Here is a 17568-nt window from a genome sequence, read left to right on the forward strand (position 1 = left end):
GAAAATGTGGATTCATGCTATTCGGCGGGATGAAGGCAAACGTTTTGCAGTTTTAAAAGGGAGTATGTACGTGTGCGGGAAACACTTCACAGAGTCTGACTACTCGTCAACAGCCGATCGTAAAAGCTTGAAACGTGGAGTTATACTGTCCAGGTTCGAATGGAACAACTGGGGGAGTGTTCGCCCAAAACGATCCGATGTGCTAGATAAGGTAACGTTAAAGCGCCAACATTGCAGTGAATCAGAGATCAGTGATGAACAGCCTGTAGTCTATTATGGACCCGTCCCACCCACAGACCATGACTACTCAACACCTCCATGTCCTGGTCTTTTGGATGCTGCAGCAGAGAGAATTAGAGAGCTGGGGGCTGAAGTGCGAGCGTTGTCTGTCTCCCGCATTCAAATAGACTTTGTCTCTCGGATGACGACTTCCGATTTTACACGCGCTTTCCCTCAGAGAAGATTTTCAGGATTTTCTGGGCATCAATAGAACCATCAGCATCGAACCTTGTGTATTGGTCTAAGGCACAGAGACATGGTCTAGAGACGGTTCCAGGACCAAGCCCTAACAGAAAGCTTCAGCTTATTGATGAGTTTTTTCTTTATTGCTGTCGCGTGTCTGCAGGTCTACGAGAGAAGGTCCTGGCAGATATATTTAATGTGAGTACGACAACGGTCAGTCGAGTAATCATAACATGGGCAAATTTTCTGTACCTTGTTTTGGGGTCTTTGCCTATTTGGATGACCAAAGAGCAAGAAAACATCTCTGACTGTAGTGTAAGTGCTGTGGGGTTTTCACATCTGATCTCAGTACAGTCCAAAATAACACGGACATCTGGGCAGTACTCCTTAAATTTTGCTGGCATGGTTGCTCTGACTTGCTCTTTGGTCATCATCCGAGAGACAAAGTCTATTTATTTGAATGCGGGAGACAGACAAAGCTCGCACTTCAGCCTCCATCGGATGAAACATCGGATCGTTTTGGGCGAACACTCCCCCAGTTGTTCCATTCGAACCTGGACGGTATAACTCCACGTTTCAAGCGTTTACAATAGGCTGTTGACGAGTAGTCAGACTCTGTGAAGTGTTTCCCGCACACGTACGTACTCCCTTTTAAAACTGCAAAAATTTTGCCTTCATCCCACCGAATAGCATGAATCCACATTTTCTTCGCTTTTTCATCGGTTGGAAAAGAATGGAAACTGAGATACGGCTGTTTAGTTGAACTATTAGAACATTTAGGAACGCAACAACAATTCCTCGCTGTGCTCGCCGCCATTGCTACAGACTAAACCGGAAGTCGCTTTACGCTACTATCCGCCATTGGAAGTGACGACACGAGCACTGTGATAAAGGCCTATAGGACATCTAGTCTCTATATAATATCTATGGCGAGAACCACTAATCGCGACCATGAGGAGGTTACCCCATGTGACTCTCTACCCGGCTGGATTCTCTCAACATGCCCTGGGATTCGAACTCACGACTCCAGAGGTGGTTGTCAGTGTCAATACTCACTGAGCTACCCAGCCCCCCTCGAGGTGAATTTTTGAATATTGAATCTAAAATCAGTCGGTCCTGTGTGATACTCGAAAAAAAACAGCAAGACGCCCTGCAGCAGTCAAAGATATATGTCTAGCATGTGATTACATCAGAAAACATTTTAAACAGTGTAGACGTGTGCAAAAACACGTTTGGATGGAACAGCCCCTGCGATCTCTCAAAAGTGTTTATGTTGCCGTGTCAAGTGCTTTGGATCTGCATTTGTCTTCTTATCTGCATTTGTAATAAACTCGTATTAATGGGGATATTTCCATTTTGTAAAACGACCGTATTTCGACCTCTTCACTTGAGTGATTTCTCAACATACTGGCGCGAGCTTAAGCGCGCAGGCATATTGCCAATTTAAAGGGGCAGCATTGAATTAAAAAACAAATAACATAATTAGACGTAACATTTTCAGTTCAATATTGTTTTATATAGAATTGTTGACTGTCTATACAGTATGTAACGCAAGTACATCATAAGTAACTGTAATTAAATTACAAAAAAATTAAGAGTAATCACTTACAATTTTCCAAGAAAAAAGTAATTTAATTACAGTAAAACGTTACTTTGTAATGCTTACACGCAACACCGGTGCTGTTGCATAATAAACATTTTGGCAAATAATCGTAAAACTGGTTAACCACAATTTTTTTCTCAGACGCTAAATCTAATCGTCAAAAACTCACACCACAGCATCCCTACATTGAATATACTGTTTTATTTATGTAAGGATAATGATCTACGTCTATCTAATCTAACCCTTTAATGTAGTTTTCTTGGTGTAACCTAATCTACTCAGGTGATTCAGTAATGTTAAATACTATTTGACGACTTTTTTTCAATGCACATTCCAATCAGATTATTCAAGCAAGAAATGTTTCAGGCCTAGATATAAAGAGTCTAAAAAACACATAGATGTGTCAAAATGTAATTGGAAAGGGATTTAACTGTGATCGGTACTATTGAGCAATTTAAATGTTGCATACGTTTTTGCAATAAATGTGAAATTACAAAATAAAAAGCTAAAAGATTAATAATAAAAAAAACATCAGAACAAAGGCCATGAAAAGTGATGCTTAAAGTGAACTTTTTATCGAAATCAATGCATGAAGGTGGTAAGCAGTTGTTAATTTAGAATCTGTGTTCAACTGACTATAAATATCACTTCATTGAAACATTAATGATGTTCTGTTCTTCCTTAGATTAGACACTGTATTTCTACAGTATGATGTTCCCACAATCACTCATCACAGTACAACTGCAATTATAAAACATTAACATTATGACTATGTATGAACTAGAATTTAATTTTACAAATTAAAATTCAATTCGTGACTCAAATCCATGGATTTATGACCATGTTATTAGTGTATTCTAAAACAATTCAAGACAGTAATGTATAAAAAAGCCTTAAAAAACATAGTAGAATCAGCAGAAATACTTATGAACATTTAATTTTTCTCTCATGGTGGGGACTTTCAGTTGACTTCAATTTAATTTATATGAGAGCTAATGATATTTTCTATCCTCTTCCCTCACAGACACTCCCTAAATGACATTAGGGTGGATCAATAAAACAAGAAAATCAATGAGTTGAAGGAGTAAAGACTCAACACTGTGGTTGAAATACAACTGAGTAATATAATTTACAGAATATTTTCCTCTATTTCTCTCTCTCAAACACACAAAATAAATGCAGCCGACTTGGAGAAAACAGAGACACATGAAGACACATACAAGTACATATTAGCAAATAAAAACTTCAGTTTCTCCTTCAGAAAAACTAAAATTTATTGGAGTGACATTCTTTGAGCACATCCCAGCATTAAGATAACATGTACAATCAAATCAATGACAACATTTCCGTAGACAAGAAAGCCATGGAGGGGACAATACAAATTGTTTTGTAACTTTGTCAAGCTGGGAAAATTCCTCATTCTTCAACATTCCAAAGCTGTATTGACATTCCAAATTATATACTGACATTCTCCTGTTATGTGAAGGCAGTTTAATAACTTTTATAGACAACTAGTCCTGTAAGAAAATGAGTACAGTTGTAACATGTTCATATTAACAGCCAGTGTCTTTCTGCATCTGCTCAACTAATTGTATTAAAATATATTATACTAACAGTATTATACTGTTAAACTCTATATAATAGTTCCCTTGAAAATATAAAATCATATCAGTATTTATCTACACAAAGTGCAACAATAAATATATTTTATTCCACTAAGGTTAAAAAATCTAACCACACTTTTAAATCTTTAAGTGGAGAAACGTTTGTGGGATTTATTTTTAAATATGTGGGAGGTAGTCTAAAGAAAATGGCTTATTACGGGAGCATATGACAGGAAAATGGTCTTCGAATGAAAGTCTGAACAGTCTAAGATTTTTTTTGTATTGTGACATAATTTTCGAGACAATTAGAAGTGTTAGTTCACCCAGAATTGACAATTCTCTATTGTTTACTCACCCTCATGCCATTCCAGATGTGTATGAATTTCTTTCTTCTACTGAACACAAACAAAGATTTTTAGAAGAATATTTCAGCTCGGTAGGTCCATACAATGCAAGGAATGGGTACCAAAGATTTTAAGGTTCAGAAGCACATAAAATCCATAAGACTGCAGTAGTTATATGCATATCTTCAGAAGAGATCAATTTTTAAGCCCTTTTTACTATAAATCTCCACTTTCACACTCTTCTTCTTTTGTTTTAGGCGATTCACATTCTTCATGCATATCACCACTTTCTGGGCAGGGAGGAGAATTTATAGTGAAAAAGGACTTAAATATTGATCTGTTTTTCTCAACCACACTTATCATATCACTTTTGCAGATATAGAGTTAACCACTAAAGTCGTATGGATTACTTTTATGCTGTCTTTATGTGCTTTTTGGTGCTTCAACTTTTTGTTAAGCATTCACTTGCATTGTGAGGACATACAGAGCTAAACATATTAATTTGTGTTCAGCAGAAGAAAGAAAGTCATACACATCCGGGATGGCATGAGGGCGAGTAAATGATTGGATAATTTTTTTTGTGTGTGTACTGTCTCTTTAAGCAAACCCCCAAATCACAATTATCATTACCATAAGTTATAGAGGCCTGTTATTAAAGTTGTCAACTATTTACATATCATGGTTGGTTGTGTGCTGATTTGAATATAAAACATTCTGTTACAGTAAAAAATACTATATTACTGTAAAGAGACACACCAAAATTGAAAATAATAGGAATTATATTAAAAAATAAAACATCTGGATGCTTTACAGTACACATGAGAACTGAATTAACATGACCATAATATCACACTGCAATAAATCTTAATTCTTTATGTGAAAAAAAAAAAAAATATATATATATATATATATATATATATATATATATATATATATATATATATATATATATATATATATATATTTTTTTTTTTTTTTTGACTTTGGGGTAAAATGTGACCAGGACATTTATTCGTGAGTTCACCTTGATACTTTAAAATGGTTGTGACAAACTCACTATAGAAACACTTATAGCTGAGGAGCTTCAAGTTCAGAGTTAACCATTAGTGTCCCTGGTCACCAAGCTACAATATATAAGCCTTTTATTGCTCAATATTAACAAATTTCAATACAACACACTCAATAAAATAGACAGGACCATCTATTGGATAAGGATTGATTTGGTTCATGGCCATGTTGGTATAAATATTGGATAGCTATTGATACTGGCACATACATAGTTCAAACTGATGTTATAATTATGATCAGCCATTTGGCTTAAACACACAAACACTTCTGATTACTATTTCAACAATAAACAAAGCACACATATACAGTGATATCTACAGCAAGTGTATAGCTAAAAATGAGAACATTTTACAAATGTGAACCAGACATGAAAAATCTGCACATACACCATACTGCACACCACAGAGATGTCTGTTTCCGAAAACTTAATTAAACACAAAAAATAACCTGGATTTGGTCAGAGAGTATGTTCTTCTCTATACACATATGTTTACACACATTAACACACCTGTACATCACGCCACCCTCACAAAGCTATACATGAATCACATCTGAAATCACTATGTGAGTGTGTGTGTGTGTGTGTGTCAGAAAAAGTGGAAAAGAGTTCACTAATATCTGTGTATATTTAGCATGTAACTGCTTCTGTAAGTCAGCTGTATTTCAAACAACTGACGCTAAGTATATAATTTCCTCAGTCTGTGGGTTTACGTCATGGTACCTCCTGCAAGGAGAAAAATACAGAAAAGACAGCAACATACATTACACCTCAAAACAAACTTTTTTAGCACTTTAAAAATTACAGTTGTGAATTTACTAAATAGTTACTAACCACTGAACTCTCAAAATTGACACAGTGCAAATTGTGTTCAGCACATAATTGTGGGCCATTAACTGATTTTCACTAAAATCAGGCACTAAAACAACAAAGACAACGCATTGACAGTACTAACCAAGGAAAAATAAAGGAAATCCTGGGAGATGGACAAAAAACAAACACATAAAAGGGAGAGAAAAGATATTCAGTGTGTGTGTGTGTGTGTGCATGTGTGTTCTTGCCTTTTTATGTGTACTTGAGCGTTGTGTATCCTTGTGATTGGAATTAAGGGATTTCCAGACAGTAGTTTTAGACATTTCATCAGATATGTTAATATCAGAGGGATCAGTCCTGGTCAACAAGAGGGCACCATCAAGGAGAGGGAAGGGGAGGGGAGAAGGTGGCAAGGTGAATGTTTGTACATATAGTACATAAGTACACATTTTCCGTGACCCAGAAACACAGTGGACATCACTGCACTACACAGTGTTCAGAGAAAACTAGGATTTGACAATCATAATGTGATGGTAACAGCATGATAGGCCTATAAAAGCTACTAGTATCAACATGTTTAATAGAAAGTTTTTCCATCTCTGTCACTCTCAGCAAATAGCAACATGCCAAATTAAAGCAAAATTTCAAAAGTGTTAAGTCTGGCTTAGTTTTGACTGGTTTCAGGACCATGGTTGTCTGTATAAACATATAGGCACAGACGTCGAGGTTTGTACGTATGTGGTACCTCAGGTCTGGCGTTCGAGGTGAATGTAGAGGTTTGGTCTCCATTGGGATCTGCACTGTGTTTTTGTCTTCTTTCTCACAGTCATCAACCAGCATCTCCTGTGATTCCTGGTACTCAAACAAACACAAAAATTAGCAGTCACTAGCTGAATGTTACCAATAGACCTGCCATGCCAACACCAGAGGGCAGTCTAACCTGAATTCTGGCTAGTTTGACTCAATAGCAGTGTTATTTTAGTTTTGGACTTTTAATTTAGTTTTTATTTCTATTTTATATTCAATTTGTCATTCCAAATTGGTTTTAGTTTTCATTCATTTTCACAGATTTTCTGTTAGTTTTAGCTTAGTCTTCATTTTGTCAGTTTCAGTTTAGTTAAAATAAATGTTTGCTGGTATCATTTAAAAAGTCTAAAAGTGTATTTCTCAGGGCAGTCTTGTGTTGCCTGTATCTAGTTGTAATATCATGTTTAATTTGGATTGTAAATGTTGCAGAGTGAATATGGGTGAAGTGACAAAGAACATTTAAACTTGATCCACATTGTATCCATAAGAATTTCCTTGAATCATTATAAATCATTACTAATCTAATCTTTGGGAAGTAAACAATTAAAGGTATAATTCACCCAAAATGAAAATTCTCTCATTATTTACTCAACCTCATGCCATGCCAGATGTGTATGACTTTCTTTCTTCAGAAGTGATATGAAAGTTGTGAGTAAGAAACAGATCAATATTTAAGTCATTTTTCATCAGCAGTCTCCTTGGCGATCATGACTTCAAGCTCGAATACACTTTCTAGTGCCATCTAGCACTCCACGAACTCTAAGTTTAATTGAGCTAGAAATCTTGATCATTCCTGAAGACTGCAATTGCAAGATGTACAGTGAGTCGCCCAATAATAGCTGCCTGAGAGCATTCTAAAGATGGCCGCCAGTGGACTGACTTGCTAGAAAACTTGACGTATTTCCACCTTATTTAGAAGCATAAAACTAGCAAGCTTTTATATTTTTTACTTCTTAATTATTATTTACTGTAAATTTATAACATCATACTTTCAAATATATTACCCTGGAACTAGTTAACAATTTTTTTTTATAGTTACCACAGCAGCGATGGGGTTCCCTATCGAGAGGTCTCTCCTATTGCGTAAGTAGCTTACGCTATGGGAAAACTCAGTTTCTCGAGAAATATTGAAGTCTTTATGTAAAACACATTGCAGCTGCACAGCAGACAGCGATGAGCGAGGCAGCTCGGTCATTGGCTGTGCCGCGGCAACTGCTCGAACCAATGACGGGCGACTCTGAACGCAGCGACCAATGGGCGTCAGCCTCGCTGCTTGCAGCTCAGAGCCTGCCGAAATTAGCATAGGCAGGCTATATAATGGGCACCCCGTCATGCGAGTTCCTTTAGATTTAATCTCCTTCAGCGAAGACCTTCTCTTCGCTGGATCCTCCGGATTGTTGGAGTCTTTCACCGCCGTTGACAAGCTTACAGCGGGACTGCTAAGAGGACGCCAGCGCCTTCAGCTGCCTTCGAAGCCTTCTGCTACGCCATCCGGCACGCATCGCATATCCTTTACTGCAAGCGCTCGCCCCCGTGATGCTTTTAAAAGTAAAAGAGTGATTTTCCAAGGCGTTGTTTCAAATGCCTTCAGCCTGCGCCTCGTGCAGAGGCCCTCTTCACGACGGAGATCGGCACATCATCTGCACTCGCTGCCTTGGTCTGGACCACGCAGAAGCTGCACTCATTCAGAGCGGATGCCCCGAATGCGACTCCTTGGGCCTCGCCGGGCTGCGCTCTCGCTTTGCCGTTTTCACCGCAAACGAGCCGGCTTCCACCGTGCTGCCACCTCTGTTCGAGCAGCGCAAGAAAAGCGCCGCTCACAGAGGCTGCCAGAGCACGCCGACTCGGTGACGCCACGCCGGCTCAGTCCCCGCGTACATCACCGCTACCAGAAATCTCCCGCCGCCAGTCCACTTCACGAGGCGGACCTGCACCCCTCCAACAAAGCGGTGGGTCTCGCCTCGTTCGGCACATCAGGGGACGACGATGGAAAGGATGACAGCCTCTCTCTTGACGCTGCATCCGACGACTGGCCAGGCTTGTTCGACCCGCGCCATCGACATCAGCGGACACGAGCGCTGGCACCAGCATGGACTCGGAAATTGTCCGTATCCTGTCAAAAGCCGTGGAAGACCTCGGGCTCGACTGGTCTTCCCGGAAGAACCCGCCCGCAGCCGGCTGGACGAGTGGTTCCTGCAGGCGCCGGCAGGCCTCCCGACAGAGACCCTCTCCTTTCTTCCCTGAGGTCCACGACGAGCTCACAAAGTCGTGGAAAGCCCCGCGACTCTGCTCGCCTAAAGCCTTCTTTTTCTTCCTCGCTCTCCTCAGTGGACGGCGCGAGAGAAAGAGGCTACGTGGCAACTCCGCCCCTCGAAGAGACCGTGGCCAACCATCTATGCCCACCCTCCACCGCTGGATGGAAGGCCAGAGCTTCTCACTCCTCGAAGCCCTGCAGAACCACCTCAGCTCTCGCCGGTCGCGCATACGCCACCGCCGGCCAAGCTGCGTCAGCGCTGCATTCGATGGCGGTCCTACAAGTTTTCAGGCCAAACTTCTCCGCACCATGGACGAGTCTGGACCTGAACCCGAGGCTTTCAAGGACCTGCGCAGCGCTACGGACGTAGCCCTGCGAGCCACAAAGGCCACCGCCCAATCCATCGGCCGGGCCATGGCTAATTTGACCGTCCTTGAGCGCCATCTGTGGCTAACGCTAACGGAGATGAAGGACGCGGATAAGGCACCATTTCTTGACGCGCCTGTCAGTCCAAGCGGCCTGTTTGGACCGGCGGTGAGAGAATTCACTGAGCGCTTCACTGAGGCTCGGAAGGATTCGCAAGCTATGCATCACTTGCTGCCCAAGCGCTCCAGCTCGTCTCAGAAACCGCCCCAGCAGCAGCAGCGAGCCAGGGCAGAGCCGCCCGTCTCCCAGCCGAAGAGCAGACCTGAAAAGGACGCTCGACGCCGCTCGCGTTCCGCTGGCCGAAGAAAGCCACACGAGCAACGAGGTCAATACATTCCCACATATCAATACTGTCCAAACAGTGCCAAATACCTCCCCAGTTCAGGCTGGATGTCCCAAAAATGTAGATTGTGTGCCTATTGTCATGTATGCACCACTACACACAAGCACTGTTCCCACAGTTATAAACACTTCCCCAGTAAAAGCGGAAATACTATAAGTGTAGCGGCGTGCCTGCTGTACTGCACGCACCCCTACACACAGCTACCCATACAGTTTCAAACAGCTCTCTATTTCATGCCGCAAGCATCACAGATGCAATGCGCGAGCAAAGAAACTCCCGCTAAATGCGGAAAGCTTTATGAATGTGGCGCGTGCCTATTATGATGTATGCACCCCACCCCAAAACACTGTTCATACAGTTGCAAGCATCTCTCCGACTCATGCTGTGAGCATCTCGGAGATAGCGCACGTGCCTGTACTCTCACACGCACCCCTGCACTCAGCACTCAATACGGCTGCTCAGCGCGCACCTGCGCCTCTGAGAGCCGTAGACTCTGTGTTAGCACAAAGCGATTTGCCGGTGGGGCCCATACGTCACTGCGACACGCCCCAGCCAGCATTCAGCCCATATCTGTGCGAGCAGAAGCCTGGGAAAAAATCCCTGACATGCCGAAATGGGTTTTGAACATAATAAAACACGGATACTCACTTCAGTTCAGCCGCAGACCACCCCGCTTTTCAGCGGTGGTCGAGACGAAAGTGAGAAAAGATGTGTCACATGTTCTACGCACCGAGGTGCTCAAACTGATAGAGAAGGGCGCTATAGAAACTGTTCCTCCCTCTTTGAGCGAGGCGGGTTTTTACGAAAAAGGACGGTGGCCTTCGCCCCATCCTGGATCTCAGACATCTGAACAAAGCGTTAATGATTCGCTCGTTCAGAATGTTAACAACCAAACATATCCTCGGGCAAGTTCGCCCCGGGGATTGGTTTCTATCAGTGGATTTGAAAGACGCTTACTTTCACATTCCGATAGCGCCTCATCACAGGCCCTTTCTGAGATTCGCTTTCGAGGGACAGTCATACCAGTACACAGTACTACCATTCGCCTATCATTGGCCCCCGTACATTCACGAAATGTATGGACGGGGCACTTTCCCCTGAGACAGCGGGAGTGCGAATACTGAATTACCTCGACGATTGGCTAATCATATCACAATCAGAGGACCAGTTAATGACGCACAGATCTTGGATTATCAGCCATCTAGAATGCCTGGGTCTGAGAATCAATTTTGCAAAGAGCGTGCTATCCCCAGCCAGAATATCTCTTTTCTGGGAATAGTGCTAGACTCAGTGCAGATGACAGCGCGCCTCTCATCAGAGCGCTCTCTATTCGACGCCTTGCAACATCGTTCAGAACGGGCGCGCACGCCCCCGTCAAACGATTTCAAAGAATGCTCGGTCTCATGGCCTCGGCATCAGCTGTACTCCAGCTAGGATTGTTGTACATGCGTCCTCTCCAGCGCTGGCTCAAGAGCCGTGTCCCCACTCACGCGTGGCGCTCGGGCCACTTTTTGATCAGAGCGAATCACGCGTGTATAAAAGCCCTGATGCCCTGGAAAGCCATCAACTGGTATCAAACCGGCGTGAGTCTGGGCGTGAGTACGCGGAGAAAAATGATCATGACAGATGCCTCCAAAATAGGATGGGGGGCCCTTTACGAGGGCAGGCCTGTCTCCGGTTTTGGTCAAACCCGAAAAGCGCCTACACATAAACTGTCTGGAAATGAAAGCGGTCGCCTTGGCTCTCAGAGCCCTGCTTCCGTACCTAAAAAACGAACACGTCCTGGTCCGAACGGACAACATGACGGTAGTTTCGTATATAAATCGCCAAGGTGGACTCAGGTCGAGCTCCCTGCACTCTATGGCCAGGGAGCTCATTCTATGGTCACAACACCACCTGCGCTCGCTAAGGGCAGCGCACGTGCCAGGTTTGGCCGAGCCGCCCCTTGTATGCTTTTCCCCCGATCGCAATGCTACCTCAGGTCATCAGTCGGATCAGGGAGGTGAAATGTGCAGTGCTCCTGGTAGCCCCACTCTGGAAAAACCAGACGTGGTTTCCAGAACTGATACAGATGATGCAATCTGCCCCATGGCCGATTCCGCTGAGGCAAGACCTCCTCGGACAGGCCAGCGGGATGATTCTTCATCCCTGCCCCGATCTGTGGGCCCTCCATGCATGGCCCCTCAACAGGTTCCCGAGAACCTCCCCAGTGGAGTTTTGAGAACCATTACTGAGGCGCGAGCGCCCTCTACGAGGCGCTTGTATGCCCGAAAGTGGAAAGTGTTCAGTGACTGGTGTGATACCAAGAGTTTGAACCCCAAAACGTGCCAGATACCAAGTGTACTCGCCTTTTTGCAGGAGCTGCTGGAGGCGGGCCGCACACCCTCCACGCTCAAAGTCTATGTGGCTGCCATAGTGGCGTCACACAATCCTGATAAAGGACATTCATTAGGGAAAAACGATCTGATCGTTCGTTTCCTAAGAGGCGCTAGGAAGATGAACCCTCCTCGCCCACCTTCGGTGCCGATCTGGGACCTGGCCACGGTCCTGGACGCACTCAAGGGTGCCCCGTTCGAACCTCTCCGAACCGTGCACCTTAAGCAGCTCTCGCTCAAAACCATGCTCTTGCTGGCACTCACTTCAGTTAAAAGAGTGGGCGACCTGCACGCGCTGTCATCAAGCGCTGCTTGCCTGGAATTTGGACCTAACGACTGCAGAGTTGTCCTTAGGCCAAAGCACGGGTATATTCCTAAAGTGCTCTCTACACCCTTCAGAGCACAGGTGATATCCCTGGCAGCGCTATCGTCCCCAGAAGACGAAAGCGACGCAAATTTACTCTGCCCGGTCAGGGCGCTCAGAGTATATTTGGAACGTTCTGCCCTGTTCAGACAGACGGAACAATTATTTGTATGCTTTGGCGGCCGAACTAAGGGTCTCGCTGTCTCAAAGCAAAGAATATCAGCTGGATAGTGGATGCTATAAGCTGGCTTATGAAGCCAAGGGCCTTCAATGCCCCTTAGGCATCAGAGCTCACTCTACGAGGAGCATGGCCTCCTCGTGGGCGTGGTCGAGTGGGATACCCATTGAAGATATTTGTGCGGCGGCAGGCTGGGCCTCGCCTTCGACATTTATCAGGTTTTATAACCTACAGGTCCCTTCATTGCATTCCAACATTCTATCAGCCTGACTATAGAATGGAATAGAGTGTGTGTGTATGCTGGACATCACCTCCTTCCTTATAAGGTCCGTCTCTGACCGACTTAGAGGATTTATTATGCGTACCAGTACATAAAAAGCTCAGTACATAAGATGTGTGCTTGTGTTTGTACAAAGAGCGCCCCGCCTTGGCAAGGACGCTCTGTAATATCCCTGTATATAGCTCGCCGTTGGCGGCTTGGGGAATAATCACTTTGCTTTAAAGCTCAGGCACCTGCCTCTGGTTTTATAGAGCGAAGTCAGCACGCACGGCGTTTTACATGGTGTTCCCATAGCGTAAGCTACTTACGCTAATAGGAGAGACCTCTCAATAGGGAACGACTCGGTTACTAACGTAACCTCGGTTCCCTGAGAGGAGGGAACGAGTATTAGCGTAAGCTGCCGTGCTTGTGCTTGGTCAGTTACGCTTCAGTCGATTGAACCTAAAGGAACTTCGCATGATGGGGTGCCCATTATATAGCCTGCCTATGCTAATTTCGGCAGGCTCTGAGCGCTGCAGCGGTAGCGCCATTGGTCGCGTTCAGAGTCGCCCCATCATTGGTTCGAGCAGTTGCCGCGGCACAGCCAATGACCGAGCTGCCTCGCTCATCGCTGTCTGCTGTGCAGCTGCAATGCGTTTTACATAAAGACTTCAATATTTCTCGAGAAACTGAGTTTTCCCATAGCGTAAGCTACTTACGCAATACTCGTTCCCTCCTCTCAGGGAACCGAGGTTACGTTAGTAACCGAGTCGTTTCTAATACAGCTGGTTATTGAGTGACAGTAAATTTGGCATATTTCTCTCTTATGACTGTTGTAATCCAGTGCTTCTGTTTTTTTTTTCTCTTGTGGAAAATCGTGGAAACCAAGGCCATAACCATGACTTGAACATTGGCGGGACCAAACCATATTGGGGGTGGGGGTCACGGGTGTTGAGGTCACACATATAATGGTCCTCTTTGGTCTTTTAAAATAGTGGTGCTGAATGCAGTAATTTTCTGTATAAAGGCTTTAAATGCAGTAAAGGCCCAAAATGTGATACTTTTTTCATATTACAAGACAAACACTGTGTCTGATTGCTAGCAATCTGCCTGTTTCAGTCATCTTTTCTTTCTTTTTTGTGCAGTCTCAATGAAAAGAAGAATATAATTTGAATTTATTTTCATCACTGATGTATCTGTAAAATGACAAGACTGTGTCAGCTGGCAAACAAAAAGAAAATACACAAAATTATTTAGTACCTTTAAGATGTCCTCATTGTCCCAAGGACATAAATGATTGGGGTAGACAATCTGGCCATATCTGATTATTGGGGGGGACTTGTCCCTCTCAATGTATATTGTGGTTACTACCCTGGTGGAAAATTAACAGCATTTTGGGAATGCAAAAATTATTTTTGCTTTGGTATCCCATTCACAGCTATGGACGTTTGGTCTGCAATAGTTTACTTCCTTGTTCCAAACCTGGAAAAGGGTCTATTAGTTTGATTGTTGTATGTGTTATTTTCCATTTGTCTATATAAACAGCCTGTTTGTTTGCAGAATTTTGAAAAAATGAAATACATACAGCTTATTGCGAAGTATATACACTACTCCCTACAGTTTTTTTATATAGTATGTGAAAAGGTATGCATTATGTATGCTACAAAAACAAGTTAAGTTAAACATTTTTTTTTTAACTTTGGTATGATTGAAATTGTTGAATACAATGAAGAAGGTCAAGACCACTGAAAAAATACAATAAAAAAGTGCCTTTATTGGTTAACCCCCACTAAAAAAAAACACAAAAAAAACACAAAAGATGTTAGGCAGAATGTTAGACTCAGTAACCATTTACTTTCATTTCACCTTTTTTCCATACATTGCATGAGAATGGTGACTAAGACAGTCAGTCCCTAACATTCTGCCTAACATCTTCCTTTGTGTTTCATGGAAGAAAGTCCTACAGGTGAGTAAATTATGAGAGAATTGTAATTTTTAGGTGAACTTTCCCATTACACTCTCTGCACTCAGTCCTGAAACTAATTTGTTACACTTAGTAGTACCTCCTCTGCCATTTTGGAATCATCATCCAGCTTCTTCTTCTTCCACTCAGGCATCAGATCATCTAGGTAACTAAGCTCTCGCTTAGAGAAACAGAAATCCAGTAGCTTACGGATGAACACTAATGCCAGCACCTGCATGAAAATCACACACACTTATGTTACTGTTATCCGACATAATTTCCAGGGTCCAACAACTAATTTAATGATTATTTCATCCCTTAGTTTGCACTAGAAACTGGAAACTGAGACAATACTTTGCACTAAATGTGCATTGAGAATTTATATGCATACAGTATTGAATTGGTGATGTGCTAATGCATAAAGTATATTAAAATACAAAAGAGAAATGACGAGTATCAAAACACCATCTGATCACACACACAACTTACCATAAGCACACCATATGCTCACAAACTACAATGTACTTGCTCATGTTTTGGGTCATACCATCATAGGAAACACAATTGCAGCAGGGGAGGTTTTGATGACCCAGAGCAGCACAAGACAGGTCAGTTGGGTCACAGTGAACAGGTGAACTTTCCTCAGAGGAACATGACGTAAATAAATAAAGTCCGGCTGGTGTTTAGGTGGCATACCAAACAACATCAGACGATCAAAGAACTGAGAAAGACAGGGCAGAAAAAGACAGTTGAGTGAATGCTGTCAGTGAGCATGTGTACTTTCAGCAGCAATGTCAGCTGAATGTTTCTACCTGAATGCCTTTAAGAGATGAGACTCCCATATAAAGAAAAACACCATAGAGCACTGGCATTGGAATGAACTGTGAAACAAGAGGCATGATTACAACCAAATGTTTACCTACAGTGGCCCCAAACATTATTTGGACACTTAAGCCACACTTAAACATTTATGAATTGTATTGCATTAGAAACAAAATATCAAACCAAGTAGCATCTGCAAACAAATAATGCAACACCTTTTCTTAGAACTAACTGCACTTTTTTAATTAAGCAATTTTTCCAAAAATGTTTAACCAACGTCAGCTTCTCTCAAGTTCACACAGGTGTCCAGAGTAACAACAGATGTAGTTCATCATATTAAAGGAATAGTTCACCTAAAAATTAAAATTCTCTCATCATTTACTCACCCTCATGCCATCCCAGATGTGTATGACTTTCTTTCTTCTGCAGAGCACAAACAAAGATTTTTAGCACAATATTTCAGCTCTGTAGGTCCATACAATGCAACTGAATGGAGCTCATAACTTTGAAGCTCATAAAGGCCGAATAAAAGTAATCAATAATTCTCCAGTGATTAAATCCATATTTTCAGAAGCCGTATGATAGATGTGGGTGAGACACAGATCAATATTGAAGTCATTTTTTATTATAAATCTCCACTTTTACTTTTATACACTCTTTCAAATACTGAAAGTGAAAGTGGAGATTTATAGTAAAAAAAGGACTTAAATATTGATCTGTTTCTCACCCAAATTGATTGCATCGCTTCAGAAGACCTATTAAATCACTGGTGTCTTATGGATTACGTTTATGTGGCCTTAATGTGATTTTTGTAGCTTCACTTTTTGTAGCATTGTAAGGACCAAAAGAGCTGAGATAATATTCTAAAAATCTTAATTTGTGTTCTGCAGAAGAAAGAAAGTCATAAGCATCTGAGATGGCATGAGGGTGAGGATATGATGAGAGAATTTAAATTTTTTGGTGGACTATCCCTTTAACTATGGACTTGTTCCGCTAAGATTGACAACCAGAAAGGTGTCTAAATATATATATATATATATATATATATATATATATATATATATATATATATATATATATATATATTTTTTTTTGTTTTCTGTTTATTTTTGTTTATTTTGGTGTGCTTTTGTCATCATATATAAATTAACCATAAATACCACTTTGATAAATATTTTATATCTAAAAAATTCCTTTCATCCATTTTTAAGTGTGCTTCATGTATTCAAATACAATGTAGGGCAACTATACATATTTAATGACAAACACAGAATGTGTGTGTACCTGTAATGCTCCAGTCATAAACACAGAGCAGCCCATCAGTAGAAAAATTACCAGACCAGTCAGTCTCTGCTCCCTAATACCCAAAAATCGAGGCTGCTCTCCAGGGGCAGAGCTCCCAGACTCCAGCTTCAAGCTGTTGACGTGGGAGATTGAAAGGACGGTTGCCGCAACAAACCAGGGCAACCCCATGATGGAGCACACAGCCAACATCACTCCAACCATTAGAAGATCCAAATGATACCCACAGCCTTTCTGTATAGAGGAAGTAAGGCACACATTTACTAACATTGACTATTTTTTTGCTGGTGGCTTTTTAAATGTTAAAATAGTAAGAAATAGTAATAGTAAAACAGTAGTTTTGAAAAATATGTTTAAAATAACACACTCACATGAGATAAAGACTTTAGTCTTATCAGTCTTAGAGAAAAAGCTGCTTTTATACATATGGCACATTTATGAGCGCAGCTGTTGTGCCGAAATTTGACTGCTTGCCAGATTCTGACTCTCAGCTACCTTACTGGCCCTTATACCTAAAGCCCAACCCTACACCCACCCCTAACCTCATTGGTCCCTTCCACTAAAGCCCATCCCTACCCCTAAA

At 42.1% G+C, this 17568-nt stretch overlaps 1 protein-coding gene across 1 annotated transcript in view; it reads right to left on the reverse strand.

Annotated features, from left to right (window-relative positions):
• Positions 1 to 5000: 5000 nt before the first annotated feature.
• Positions 5001 to 17568, reverse strand: part of LOC127646173 (electroneutral sodium bicarbonate exchanger 1-like) — a 54696-nt gene continuing 42128 nt past the window's right edge. The window contains exons 19-25 of the mRNA XM_052129655.1: positions 16968 to 17219; positions 15674 to 15742; positions 15409 to 15582; positions 14962 to 15093; positions 6638 to 6744; positions 6141 to 6249; positions 5001 to 5805 (exon numbers count right to left, since the gene is read on the reverse strand). Coding sequence (XP_051985615.1) covers positions 5794 to 5805; positions 6141 to 6249; positions 6638 to 6744; positions 14962 to 15093; positions 15409 to 15582; positions 15674 to 15742; positions 16968 to 17219 — 855 coding nt within the window. The 3' untranslated portion in view covers positions 5001 to 5793. The remainder of the gene's footprint in view (positions 5806 to 6140; positions 6250 to 6637; positions 6745 to 14961; positions 15094 to 15408; positions 15583 to 15673; positions 15743 to 16967; positions 17220 to 17568) is intronic.

Source organism: Xyrauchen texanus, chromosome 7, assembly GCF_025860055.1.
Source record: "Xyrauchen texanus isolate HMW12.3.18 chromosome 7, RBS_HiC_50CHRs, whole genome shotgun sequence".
In the NCBI taxonomy this organism is placed as follows: Eukaryota; Metazoa; Chordata; class Actinopteri; order Cypriniformes; family Catostomidae; genus Xyrauchen; species Xyrauchen texanus.